Raw genomic sequence first — 14,732 nt, 5'->3', positions numbered from 1 at the left:
CACTGACGACGCCAGCAGCCCGCGATGCCGCCCGCCGCTTGCAGCGCCCCCGCAGCGCAGGGGGGGCGGCGGGCGGACCCCCCCACCCCCACCCCACGCACCCCACCCCCCCGCAGCACGGCGGGCACGGCGCGGCACGGCATGGCCCGCCCGGTGCCGGCCGCGCCGCCTCGCCGGGAGCGGCGGCTGGCGCGGAGGGGAGCGCCGGGAGCGCCGCCGGCCCCGCCGCCAGGCCAGCCCGGGCCCGCGGGGGCGCGGCGGGGAGCGCTGCGCGGGGCGGGCCGCGGGCTGGCCGCGGGGCGCGGAGCGGCCCCCGCCTCCTCCCCGCCCGCCGCACCGTGCGGAGGGTCCGGCCCCCCGCCGCCGCCGCCGCCGCCGCCGCCCGTCCCGCAGCCGCGGCCGCCCCCGCACGGCGCAGCGCGGGGAGCACGGCCCGGCCCCGCCGCGGGGCTCCCGGCGGCCGCGCCCCCCGCACGGCGCCGCCGGCAACTTGCAGGCAAGTTTCCGCGGAACTTTTCCTCCCGGAGCGGCTCGGGGCCGCGGGGGAGCCGCGGGGGTCGCCCCGTCTCGGGAGGCAGAGCCCGTCCGGGGCCGCCCGGGAGGGGTGCGCGGGGTCCCGCCGTGCGCCTCCGGCGGGGTGTGCGGGGCGGGGGGGTGCCCCGGGTCCAGCCGTGTGTCCCCGCAAGAGTCTGCGAGGCGGGGGGGGCGGTGCGCGGGGTCCCGCCACGGGCCCCCGGCGGGGTGTGCGGGGCAGGGTGGGGGTGTCCGCCGTGGGTCCCCGCAGGGGTCTGCGGGGCGGGGGGGAGGGTGCGCGGGGTCCCGTGCGGGGTCCCCGCAAGGGGTGTGCGGGGCGGCGGGGAGGGTGCGCGGGGTCCCGCCGTGGGTCCCCGCAGAGGTCTGCGGGGCGGAGGGGGTCCCGCCGCGGGCCCCCGGCGGGGCGTGCGGGGCCGGGGGTGCGGGGCGGGGGCGGCGGGGGTCGCGCAGCCCGCGGACGGGTTGCTGCAACAGGTTCTCTCCCGCAGCAGGGATGGAAGAGGGCGCGTCCCCCCGCGGCGCCGTCCCCTCCCGGCGGCGGGCGGCGCCCGGCTGACCCCGGCCGGCCGCGCTCCTGGCGCCGAGGGGCCGCCGGCCGTCGAGGCTGACCCGGCGGGCTCGGTCCGTGATGCTGGTCTTCCCCGCCCCGGCTCTTCCTCTCCCCGGGTCCTGGCGCTGCACGGTGCAGTATGGAGGCTTGTGTTTCGCATTGCTTCTTCTTTGCTTAATCTGAAGGTCCTTTATAGCTTTAATTTTAAAATAATTACGAGATGTCTTTGATATTGATCTATTTACTGACCTCTGTTCGTTGGCAACTAGCGCATAAAGTTAACTGTTCTTCATAGGCAATGTATTTCTGGCAGATCTTTTCTTCATAGGAAAAGGGGGGGGGGGGGGGTCGGGGTCGGCACACGTAAATAACTCTGCCAAGACTGCGTATCTCTTCATTTCAGTGGCAAAATATGTATCGATAGAAATAAATGACAAATCCTTTCCTTTTCTAAAAGACGTTTAAGAGATTGTTTTGAATGTGACTGACTAAAATTTGTTGACATAAATATATTTCACAGCAGGATAATAACTGTCGTGGTTAGTTTCAATGTATTTCAGAACATTCTCCTGGGGATATAAGTTATCTGCAAAGTTATTTCACTTCTGATTATTATCGGCAGAATAAGGCTCAGCTTTATGAAACCAAACACTGAGTAACGTATTTGTCATAATTCAGTTGCAGGTTGTCATAAGATGCCAAAAAGCAAAACTGTCCAGGTCAAGGAGAGCGATGTACAGACACGGGCATATTTTTTCAGACCAGATGATTTTCAGGATAGTTTCGTTTCATATTATACATTGACCTGTGTAAGTTTTACTTTGATGTGGTTGGGAGTTCACTTCACAAGCAGAGCTGAAGTTTGAGATCGGCTCTTACTACATGAAGAGCTGCATGAGTATACCTGAAAGTATTTCAGGAGGGTGCCCGGCAGCGCTGACACGGTACGGGCATCCTGTGTCAGAAGATAGCTGAATTTAACGGTGCTTGAAAATACTGCTCCTTTTGACTAAGGAGAGAATAAAGAAGGAAGGACCACTAAACTGTAAAGCAGTTTCTTAGGGAATTCTTTCCAAAAAATCACTGTATTTGTCTTCACCCTGCTCTGAAATCTGAAACTTTTTTTAAAAAAACTAAATTTACAAACAGTAAAAAGCAGCAGAGACAAGTTCCGGGCACTGGAATTGGTAGAAGAGTCTAGGGGAGACTTATGCGTCTTCCTTGCATGCTTGTTGTCATCCAGGCACAACTTAGAATTGCCTGCATCACGGAGCAGTATCAGGACTCCTTGCAGGAGCTCTGATTACATCAGAGATGCACTGCAGAATTCAAAATACTGCAGAGGACACCGAGGGGGGGAACGGGAACGACACTTGCAGTGGAATTTTAGCATGTTACTCATGATTTCTATTTCTTTCCCTCAGAAGGGCATCTTTAATAATTCTTTCCCCATTGTCTGGGAGTCTGGCACCCTTCCTGAATTTCTGCTGGAAGTAAGGGCAGTACAGATTTCTAATTCGATCTCTTCACCAGACGTAAGGGATAAGAATATCGTCTTGTGCAAGACAGATTTCTGACAAGATGTCATATCTTGCTCCACATGCACACCACACCGTTCCGAGTCACCAAGAGCCCTTGCTGTGGGCCAGTTTTTCTCTACTACAGTAGTTTCTAGAAGCCAGAACAATCATCAGGATTGTATAATGTAGTAAGAGACAGTTCTTGCCCCAGTAAGCTTACAAACAAAATAGGAAACGATGCTCAGAGAGAAGTGATTTGCCCAAGATGAGAACACAGGATCAGCAGGGGAGCTGGAGAGATGAACTGGGCTTTACTAACTCCCAGGCATCCAAAGGGCAGAAGCCTATCTCAGACAAGGAGGGGTTTTACCGTTGGGCCCCACTTAACCAGGGCAGTTTTATTTGAGGATTTTAACTGTTACAGCATATCCTTAAAGTTCATCTTGTTTAATTGCTGGGAAAATTGTTGCTATAGGCTAATGTGTTTGTCTGACCTTATATTCCAGTGTGTTGTCTTTAATCCTTAACCCATTTCTCACAGCCATCCCCAATGTCATCAGTCTGCAACGTAGGAATAAAACAGTTTGCTTGGTTTTTAAGCTCAATAGCAAAAAACCCTTTCCATTAACTAGATCGCTCCCATCTTAAAGCATCATTCTGTGGAAGCACCTTCCAAAGGAAAACAGGAAGCATACAGAGAAATGTCTGGCTTTATTTTCCTCCTTCCTCCATTCCTTCAAGTCAAGCCATCTTTTCTATTGTCCTTTATTTCCTCACGATTCTTCCCCCTGAGATATGATGCTATGAGCATCCGAGACAAGGACCATGTAAAAATAACACATGTGCGGCATCAAATACCGTAGCTGCCTACCTGGGGTCTGCGGGCTGCCAGCTCCGGTTAGGGAAAAAGAAGGAGGCGCCTTTTGTAACTCAGGCATTAAGTGTGTTACCCGGGATTATTCTGTCCAATTTATTGTCTCGCACAGGTCGAGAAGGTGGAAGCGAAGGAAGAAATTCTTTTTTCTTTGCTCTGTTGTTTCACAGTTGGTGCCTCAGGGTTACAGCGTGCGTCTGACACACGCAGAGCATTTACATTTCCCTCTCCCCATTTCTTCCCATTGTGTCAACAATGGATGCGGTGGGAGATCAAACCAGTGACAGGGATGAGCTGCCTCCTCATTTTTCCTGGCTGAGATTCAGGGGATAAGTTGTTGCTAACCAACATCATCTGGTGTTACAGAAGGGAAAACGGTTAACAGCTCCCATTTATCCCCAGTCTTCTGTCAGTCATGATCTTTATTCTCTTTGGGCCAGCCCTGCCTTAGACATAGTCGAGGCAGAGGCGGAAAAGCTTGTTACTGAATAAAACAACAGCTGCTCTAAGAAAAGGAGCCCTACATAGACATACCTCAGGTAGCCCTGTTTTCCCATATCAGACCTATAGGAACTCCCAGGGGCATTCTTTTTACCGATGGTATCCTGAGAATGCTTTAACAGAGCCCAGCTCTGAGGTCATTAGGAGCACTTCATGTGATGGGACTGTGTCAGGGTGATCGCAAGTTCAGCTGTCGCACGCTCCCTCTGTTCAACGTGCTCTAGCTAGCGCCGTCGGAGCCAGCTAGCGCTCTCCTCGGGTCCCTTCGTTTACCTGAGCCCTGCAGCTTTTCCAGGGGGCAATGACAGAGTGCCATCGTTTGTCATGAAGCTCCACGGGGATTACTGATAATCCCAGCATTGGCTAGAATTTCCTAGAATGTGGCTTCTTAATACAATTATGTTTCATGTTAATGTTCTTTCCAAAAAACAAAAAAGACTTCCAGGTCAGCAGGACTTCGCTCAGTCTTTCTTGAGGCAAGAGACAAACCGAAATCAACTGGAAGTTTGTTTGAGCACAGGCCTGCGGGATTTTGTCATTGTTTGCACCCACCGTCACTTCCAGAGGAGTTGAGAATTGCCCGTCCCCCTCCGTGGGGATTTCCAGAGTCATAACTCTGGAGCAAAGACAGCAACTCAGCAATACAAGCAAGAATGTAGTGATAAGGCTCTGAACGCTAAACACAGTTAAGATTTTTGGCATGGAGAACGGGTTACTTGCCAAAGAGCTGTTCTCAAATCACTAGCAATAGCAATAGAGATCCCGCTTTGCGATAGGAGCAAGATGACAGTTTACCGCTTCGCTCACCTCAGGCCACAAAGTTGTGCCACAGCTCTCGGAGGATGTGAATCACACCTTGTCCATTCCTGTATATTCCCTTAGGCTTTCTTTATCCACGTGCCTTAAAGGTAAGCAAATTAATGATTTCCTTTTGTTCGGAAGAGGATTACAGGTGAGGAATCGGGAAATACCACTCCATCCAAAGCTCACCTGGGGGGCCACCTCTTTGTAAGCGTATGTAAGGAACTGCTCTGTTCACAGTAATCCCTCTGGGAAGCTTAGGAGCAGGACTGAGATAGGTGTTTATTGAAAGCAGCGTTGTGAAGTCCCCTCGCAGCAAGGAAAGCCTGGTGCTCTTAAACTGAAGTGCAGCTGTGTTTTGAGTACTTTGCCGTTGTATATTCATGGGTTTTTCTTCTATAATAGGTATGTAACTCTATTGATGTGGTTTATAAACCCCAGCTTCTGAAAATGACAGTTCTGTGTTTAAGGAAGTCACCCTAGCAGGGGTGTATATCCCCAGGGTGCGTATCAAAGGGGGTAGGTACAGCCAGGAAGAGAACAAAACTGTGTGCTGCTACTGATGCCAGTTAAGTGTAATATTTATTACTTTCCTATGAACCAGAGGCTAGAAAGTCAGAATACTGGTGCAGAATTAGTATCTATTGTACAATCTACTTAATAAATAAATACCCTTAGCAAATGAAACTCAGCAACTCCACACATTAAGCTGTGGCCGACCGTGCAGATGGAAGACCTACAAGCAGTGCTGTACAACTCCCCTGTGCTTGAGCAGACTTTGAGTCAGACTTTTAAAATGCAGTGAATTAAGGAGGCAAAAATTTTAACATTTCCAGTACTTGCTTTTTATACCCATTTGAACTCTGTGGTCACTTCATTCCACAGACTTTACGCTGGTGTTGTGTGAGCAGAATCTGAACATGATTTTCAAAGTCATCATAAGAATTTTTTTGGTTTCCTGTAATCAGGGGTGACAGCAGCTACTGTTCAATCCACTGTACGGTCAAAGACCTATGACTGCATATAGGATGTCTGTGGTAACGGAAATAATATCCCAATGTTTGTGTAGAAATCATGTATTTCTTTGGAATCTCTTGTACATGAGGCCATTAAAATGGAGTTGCCGTGCCATTAAATGTGTATAAACTCTATACAAACATCTAATGTGATCATCAATACAAGTGGGGTTTTTTCGCCAAATTGTTTCCATATGGCCTTTCAGAAATTAGTCTTGTACTGTTTTTTTAGAAGTGTGTGTTTACTGAATTGCAACATAATTGACTTCTGATTCTTCCTATGTACTTCATGGGTACTAAAATACTTAAGATTTTTATGTGTAATAGTTATATAAAAAGATACGATTTCCTTTTCTACAAAACACATTTGAATTCTATGTTCTTTGTGATACTGTCATAATTTTTATACTTCCATTCTGAAGCAGGAATATCCTGCCACACGCAGGAATTATTCCCAGTTTCCCTCTGTATCCACTGGGAACTGAGACCTCTCTACCTGAGACAGGAGGAGCCCCCCAATGTGACAAGTATGCCAAGCAGAGCTCCTGAACACGGGAGCAGCCCTTGATAGAGTCAGTTCTACCCAGCTGGACAAACTCAGCCTCACCAGAAAGGTCTTCTGACCATACTCAGCCACTGCTGTTTCCTTTCCAGTTGTTTTTATCAGCCGTCAGTGGTTTTGAGTTCTAATCACTACATTTGTTCCAAACTTGAAAACAACCTCTCATTCACTTACCCCACGTGTCTGTCTTTTGTTCCAGAAGTCACTTGCAGAAGTAGCGAAGTGATGTGAAGTTATCTTCCAAGATGACTCTTCTACCTGGAGAAAATTCCGACTATGACTATAGTGCCCTGAGCTGTGCTTCAGATACTTCCTTCAACCACACATTCTTTCCAGAAACAGAAACCCTTAAGGGAGTCTTTTACCAAAGAGCCAAGCTGATTCACCCTCAAGAGGATCTCCTGAAGGGCTTTCACCCTGACGATCGGAAGCATCACATTATTATAAACGTAGGGGGCATTAAGTATTTGCTCCCATGGACCACGCTTGATGAATTCCCATTGACGCGTTTGGGACAACTAAAATTCTGTAACAATTTCGATGACATTCTAAACATCTGCGATGATTACGATGTGACATGTAATGAATTCTTTTTCGACCGCAACCCAGGGGCATTCAGGACAATCCTGACCTTTCTGCGTGTTGGCAAACTTCGGCTCTTGCGTGAGATGTGCGCGCTGTCTTTCCAAGAGGAGCTGCTCTACTGGGGAATTGAGGAAGACAACTTGGACTGGTGTTGTAAAAGGAGATACCTGCAAAAAATGGAGGAGTTTACGGAAATAAATGAACGGGAGGATGACCTCATAGAAAATGAAACAACAGGCGAAACAGTAGAGGAGACAAAACTTGGCTTGTGCATGAAAAAGTTGCAAGACATGGTGGAAAGGCCCCAGTCTGGCCTCCCCGGAAAGGTGTTTGCTTGTTTGTCTGTTTTATTTGTGACAATTACAGCAGTGAACTTATCCATCAGCACCATGCCTGACCTGAGGGAGGAAGAGGAAAAGGTAAGTCAGCTTTTCAGGATGGAAAATAGTGTGTGCTGGGAAGAGCAGAACGTGTACAAGGTCTGATGGTATTGATTTCAGTGGGGATTTTGCGGATGTCTTTAGAGGGGGGAAATAACTCAAAGAATAGTGAAAAACTTACGTGACTGTGTTCGATTACTTGCAAGAGAATTAACCATATCAAGTTTTATGTCCGCAGAAAATTTTGTTAGTGTGCACTCTTCTGTACAACTGTGTATTACCTTGTTAAGCTTTGTATCAGCTATTTAGAAAGCCTGACATTACTGAGCAATGTCTTCTGTGGAATAAGTAGTTCTTTACCGAGTTTTGCATTTAACTTGTTCCAATTTGTCAGTGTTTCCCCACAGCAACAGCTTCGATTCCTTTAATATTTTGGGTTTAAAAAATACAACACAGAAACCTCTCTTCCCGTCACTGTACCAACTAAAATAGTTATTATCCAGTGCCAGTTACAAACTCCTCCTCTTCCCTACAGGGTGAGTGTTCCCAGATGTGCTACAATATTTTCATTGTGGAGTCTGTCTGTGTGGCATGGTTTTCCCTGGAGTTCCTGCTAAGATTCATCCAGGCAAAGAGCAAGTTTGCGTTTTTGAGGAGACCACTGACTCTGATAGACATAATAGCCATTCTGCCATACTACATCACTTTGCTAGTAGACACCACTTCAGTGGGCTACAAAAAGCCCAGCTCTGGGAGCATCTACCTGGACAAAGTAGGTCTGGTCCTCCGTATTCTCCGTGCCTTGAGGATTCTCTACGTCATGCGGCTGGCCAGGCACTCCCTGGGGCTGCAGACGCTGGGGCTGACCGCTCGCAGGTGCACCCGCGAGTTTGGGCTCTTGCTGCTCTTCCTCTGCGTGGCCATCGCACTGTTCGCACCGCTCCTGTATGTCATTGAGAACGAGATGGCGGACTCGCAGGAGTTCACCAGCATCCCCGCGTGCTACTGGTGGGCTGTCATCACCATGACCACGGTAGGCTACGGAGATATGGTTCCCAGAAGCATTCCCGGCCAGGTGGTGGCACTGAGCAGCATACTGAGTGGCATCCTCCTCATGGCATTTCCAGTCACCTCCATCTTCCACACGTTTTCGCGCTCCTACATTGAGCTAAAGCAAGAACAGGAAAGAATAATGTACAGGCGAGCACAGTTCTTATTAAAAACAAAGTCTCAGATAAGCAATGCGTCACAAGGGAGTGATATTTTATTCCCCAGTATCTCTTCTGAGGCTAGGGACAATGAATGAAATTCAAGTTGCTGTTTCTCCTGATGTCAAGTAATGTTTTGTTGTATCAGATTCCATCTTTTAATTTGCTTTGGAAGCATTTTACAAAGGTAACCCTCATATTAAAATGAAGAAAAGGAGCTATTAACCAGGAACTGATGCGGTTTAAGAAGCCTATTATTAAGCTGTCTCTTTCCCCTCGCCAGTATAACGTATAGGACAGATCTTTCACTGAGATCATACAGCGGGATTTTAGGAATTAAAAGTTCTCTGACAAAAAAAATAAAAAGAACAACATATAATTATGTACTTGACAGGCTGTTTTGCCATTTGTAATACACATTTTTTCCAACCAAATCACAATGTATATAATCATTAAACAGGCTGCCATTTTTCTTGTTCTTCTTGTGTATAAATAATGTAAATACAACAAAATTAATGGCTAAAATTCTCTCCCAGTAAAACGCCTTAGAGCATAATGGAAATAACCACAGATGTCTGTCCCATTGTGCTCTTAAAGAAAACATTAAGATTTGTCATTCACAACAGCAACTGTATATTTCTTTGCAAGTCAGCCCTAAACGTATCAGAAAAGAACTGAGCTGTTTGTATCATAACCTTGCTAAAGATGTAAATACGTAGAGCTCACCAGCTTCAAAATTTAATTTACAGTGTCGATCCTACATCACTGAATGCAGTATTCCCAGGAACAAAGTCTTTGAGTTTTGTAGCATTTAATATTATTGTCAAGAGGTGACTAGCTGCAAATCAAGTGAAATGTGCATGATGAGATGCCGGTCGTTCCCTACCATCTGTTTCCATGTTTTTACTTTACCTCAGATATGAAACAGAATTAAAGGAGGCCTGTTTCCAGGGGACACCCTGCCATTACTTGGCAAATCAATGCTGCGGCTACCCATTCACATTCAGCGTTTGGTTCTTTAGAAGGAGCAGAAAATATATGGTCGTGGGAAGTTGCCAATGATGAAAAAAAGAAAATATCATTTGAGTCATGGAGTAGGGGGGTACTGACAGCTTTATACTTTGCTGTCCTCAATCGTGAGGGACTTAAGACTGAATTAACTATACCTTTGCCATCATTACAGACATCAGGAAAACGGGGAAGTTTTTAAATAGGATATGAAAAAGCAGTTAAGGTCCCCAAACACAACCATGTATTCTTCATCCACACACGTGTCTCTGTCTAGGCTCTCCTGCTGAAGTCAGCGGGAGCACATGGGTCAATGAGACCCTCGGGTTTGGCACAGCTTTCTGTGGAGATTAATGACAGACCTCCCTTTTATGTTAGAGGGAATGAGGCTGGCTCACATAATGGCTCAGGAATAAAACTTAAGAACTTTTAAAAAAAGAATTAAATCCACTTGTTTGATTTCATGTGCGCTTAGAGGTAAAGAAAAGCTAATCTTCAGAGTTTCACTTTTTCCCCCGCTTTTTTATTACATTTACTTACTAGCAGTTAAGAGCTAGGGAAGTTTAGAAGTTCCCATCGCATTCACCAGTGCTTCTCTATCCTCATTTTCAGAAACACTATTGCTTATTGGCATTTCTGGAGCAGGTTGCTAGAAATGCCAGAATGCATGATGGTTTTGCGATTTAAATTAAGGCCAAGGACACAAGCATTTCCTTTCAAAAAAGGTAGAAGTAGTTCCTCAGCCTCTGCTGTTTGGCCAAGCCCACGTCACACTGGTTTTCTTTTCAGATGTCTTTACAATACAGTTTGAAGGTGTTCTGATATGCTTGTGCTTGAAGAATAATTTCAAAACTTGTAAAAAGCACTTTACAAATAATTAGGGCTCTAGCATTCTTCAGCCTGTCATAGGTAAGTATGCCTATGGAGCATTACTGCGGAGTGCTGCAATATCCAGCCTAAACCCTTTGCAATTAATTATGTGCCAGAGCTACAAATGTAAATGGCTTTTCACTCTTGTTCTTTAGCTTTAATTAGAGGACAAAAAACAGGAACATCGTGACAAAATAGGGACACATTTTCCATCCAAAATACTCTTAATTTCAAAACTGTTTGATCATCTGTAGCATTGGCTCCAACACAAGTGCTATACATCCTTCTACCTTTGTGCCAGCATTCATTATAAAAAGAACTGGTAATTAGATTAGTCCTGTGAGCAACAGTTGCTTATCTAAGAATGTGTTTGACAGGCTGAGCCATAAATAAGAAGCTGTAAGTGAATATGAGGAGAAATCAAGACTTACCAAATAAAACCTAAGCTTATTTCCATGTTAGGCAGCTAATAAATGCTGCAGGTCCATCCATTTTCTCAATGTCTTTACGTTAAGTTAATGCTCATTTATTTCATGTATCACTTTATATTTTATCCCAAAATTATAGCTTAATTCTGAAGTCCTTGTCGAGAAAAAGAAATAAAAAACTATCACCCTGAGGTTGGGTGTTAGTTGAGCAAACCTGTGAAAGCATCTTGCCTATTGCAAGTTCTGCCTAAGCCAGGAGCAAATAAGCTGTCCAAGATGGACCCCCGTGTAATTCTGTACTTGGCAACGCGTACTTGTAAGCATATCAGTATGTTATACCATGAATCACTGTAACAAACTTGCTTGTGTTTTACAGGAGGTAATACATACTGTAGTCCTTATGCTAAATAAATCCAGCTATACGTCTTAAGAGCACAACATTAGTACGAAACCCACATGCTGTGTTCCAGCTTTTACTGTGAAGGCTGAAGGTTTAAGATGATTATGCCTCTTTACAGTATATTTTCTGAATTTTAGTCAAATTCATGAAAATTATGGATTGATTCAAAAGCTGACTGTTTCCAGTGACACAGCTGACAGCTACCACGTCAACTATCGCTCCTTTTTTGCATTTTAACAGCATGTGCAGTCAACAAGGAAGTTCCAATAGAAACACTTTGTGCTTTTATGAAGTCAAAAAGAGTTGTTTGAATTGCCACGGGTAGAGTGGTGCACGTCTCCAACAGAGATAGGTTTGCATAGCTACTTACATTATCCCCCGTATAATGCAGTAATATGTGCAGTATGAATTCAAACAGCAGTAGCTGTATTAATGTTGATTAATAAAGTGCTAGGCTCTCCTTTCATTTTCATGCGCTTCTTATGGCAGACAGACTGTCACACGTGCTATAGGCGCGCTTGACAGCCCGGGGTCAATACGGGAGAGGGCAGCAGCTGAGGGAGAATTTGGGCTATGAGCATCGCTAGCTGAAGCAGGCTGGCTGTGACAGAAAGCCTTTACTAGGAAATAAAATTCTCAGTTTAGAAACATCTAGGTACCAAGGTACCTAGGTATCAGCAGCTTGTATAGGGAAGTCTCTGTCTTGCATGTTGTCCCGAGAATCGCAATCGCAGTTAATTGGGACATAACTTTAAAATACTTTAACCATTTAACCAAAGAATGTAACAGATTCAGAGAAGGACAGGAAGGATCTGTGGAGATTGAGAAAGAGAAAAATCCCTGATAAAACCAGAATTCCAGGTAAGGCTGCATATTCAATTTCTCCAAAATCTTTCCCTCCTCCATCTGCAAAATCAATATCAAAAGTAACAAAAATCACTTGGTGAGTCCAGCACTGATAAATGAAGACGGAGCCACAAGGCTTCTCTAACTGTACGTCAAAGAACATAATTTACAAGGTGAGTTGGAATAATTTGTATGACACTGACATTCATTACAGGCCAAGGTCTTGGGGAAGTTTCTCTTTAGGGAATATACAGGACTTGCCTCCATTTGTCCCTTTAAGGTTTTCCCACTGCAATTCAACGCTCCAGAATTCCATAGTCAAAGGCTTTAATAGTGTCACTGAATAGTCAGAGTCTTTAGCAATGTCCAATTAAACAATAAAAAAGTCATGCAGAAGTGAATCATGGATTTACACATCTTCAGATGCACGTCTGGGAAGGAAAACTGGTGTGCTCTATACGTTCATGACTTGCGTGGGTAGAGTTTAACCGGGTATTGAGGCTGATGCAAAAGCAAAGACTTTTCCTGTGGAAGGTTCTCATTCCCGCTGCTATAGCTCTTCTCTGTAACTAAACCAAAGTTTCAGGGGAATCGCTGTGAAGAAAAGCCTTCCACTCTAACAGTCCTTTAGGCTACAGGCTGAGGCTCAGAGTAAAAATTAATTTTAGGCACTTGCCAAAGTGCCCGAAGTGGCAGCCTCGTCGTCAAAAGATCTGAATCACCGCTGAGAGATGTGCAGCCTCCTCTATTTTTAATTTTTTTAATAGAGGAAGCATAGAATGAACCAGATCCCTAATTCAGGTCCCACATTAAAAGGCCAGTGTTAGGACAGATGAATTGGAGTCTTATTCTTCATTTGCACAGAAGCACCAATATCTCCCAGCACTAACTCCATATTATTCATCCTTTCTACATCTCATTTGCTGTATGGGGACCAAGGAGTATGAAGGAGCACAAAGAATCCGGGCCCAGAGAGGTGTTCTTGGTCAGGGTCAGTTGGAGACAGTAAGCGGCAAATATAACAGTTCTTGGTAGCTCGTGCCTGACTGTGCGATTCATCTGTTCCATACAATTACTGCTGGGTTTTTTTCTTCTGTAAGAAAAATGACTGGTAAGTTAAGAGGGAAGGAACAGATAGTTCTTGTATCAAAGTTACAAAGTTTCACATCCCTCTCTCGGGTTTGCAACAGGCTGAGAACTGGACACCCTTACCTACACAGATTTAATTGCCTTTTCAGAAATTAAAGAAGTGACAAATGTGACTTTGAAGACTGTGACATGTCTCTGCTCACGAGTCAGTCAGTGGCATCAACCCCTAACCTGACCAGTTGACTCGGGCCCAGGTGTCAGAGAGTTTCACCATTTTCACATTCACAACTCACCATTTTTACAACAGCATATGGCCCATGTTTTTTTCTGTGCTAATAGTTCTCTTGGCTTCCTTATGCGAGATTTCACAGTTGATTTAGTATCTTTTTACCCAAAAGATGAGACGGGTACCAAAAGATACAGAGAGAGGGAAGCAAAAAAAAAAAAAGCCCCAAGTAGAATGCCTTCAGAGATGGTGGAACTGTGGTACCCCATAGGCACAAAGAGTGCAACCTACAGAAACCAGGCAGAACTGAAGGCATGAAACTGGAGTTCACAAACATGGATGAATGTCACTCCCATCAGCAAAAACACGCTTCAGAAGTTCTGCTGCTAAACCAGAAATTGCTGAACACCAGATTTACCCCCTCACTCATTCACCACTTCCTCTGTGGGATTTTAACAATCCCATTCCAGCATCACTAATGATCTCAGTGTTCCTAACTTAGTAAGATCAAATAAAAAACAGGAAAGTGAAGACGACTGGTTTAGATCCAAAACTGGTACTTCACTAAATCAGTTCACCTCTATGCATGTTCTGTCGTGTCTTGTAACATTAGAGTGTAAGTCCTTAGGACAGGATTCCTTGTTGGGTAGCCACCAGTCACTATGTAAAGTCATATACCACAAATAAAGATATATTCATATACCACCAATAGAGTCACAGAGAACTTTGCCTGGCTGCCAAACTGAAAATGTTCAGAATTTGGCCCATTAATTATTAACAATAAAACTAGATCTTCCTCCCTTTTTGTTTATTGTTTTTCTTTGTAATTTTCCAGCATCTTGTATCTTCCAAAATACTCCCTAGAAATCACTAAAGATATTATGAATGCAATTAGCCCTGCCAAAAGCATGATGAAGAAACTGCAGGATCATAGTACCAGGGGATGTTTCTGCCCTGTCCAACAGGGCTTTTACTTTCTCGTTGCCTGTAGGAACTAATCCAGAAGCAAATGTCACTCGAACAGAAATAAAGTTGTGCCATAACTAGAAACACAGCAGGGCAATTAGGGTAATTAGAGCATATTTGCTACACTTTATAAATATTAAATCATTATCCCTGTAGCCCTTGTGACATGAGTTGAACTGCCTCATGCAACACCGAAGTTAGGGCACATAAACACACGTAACGCTGTCAAGCCAAGTCTTCAGCTTCTCCTTTATCAAGTACCCATTTTAACGACTGCAGTTTTGTAGCCATACATAATAATGGCCATAATTTTATTCCTACATTCATTGTGGGTCCAGGAAAACAGGGCTGCAAACCACAATAATTAG

At 45.4% G+C, this 14,732-nt stretch overlaps 1 protein-coding gene across 3 annotated transcripts; it reads left to right on the top strand.

The window, feature by feature from the left end:
* The first annotated feature begins 1,027 nt into the window (after nt 1-1,027).
* KCNG1 (potassium voltage-gated channel modifier subfamily G member 1) lies at nt 1,028-14,203 on the top strand. 3 transcript variants are annotated; one of them, XM_064465225.1, is made up of 3 exons: nt 1,028-1,221; nt 6,558-7,362; nt 7,859-14,203. In XM_064465225.1, exons 2-3 carry the CDS (start codon nt 6,604-6,606, stop codon nt 8,627-8,629), a joined length of 1,530 nt encoding a protein of 509 aa, XP_064321295.1. In that variant the 5' UTR covers nt 1,028-1,221; nt 6,558-6,603; the 3' UTR covers nt 8,630-14,203. The 3 variants fall into 3 exon arrangements, with proteins under 3 accessions (XP_064321295.1, XP_064321293.1, XP_064321294.1); XM_064465223.1 differs by having other exon boundaries at nt 1,028-1,269; XM_064465224.1 differs by having other exon boundaries at nt 1,028-1,893.
* The last annotated feature ends 529 nt before the right edge of the window (nt 14,204-14,732 follow it).

This window comes from Phalacrocorax carbo, chromosome 14 (genome assembly GCF_963921805.1).
Source record: "Phalacrocorax carbo chromosome 14, bPhaCar2.1, whole genome shotgun sequence".
In the NCBI taxonomy this organism is placed as follows: Eukaryota; Metazoa; Chordata; class Aves; order Suliformes; family Phalacrocoracidae; genus Phalacrocorax; species Phalacrocorax carbo.
This window is presented reverse-complemented; position numbering and strand designations above follow the sequence as displayed.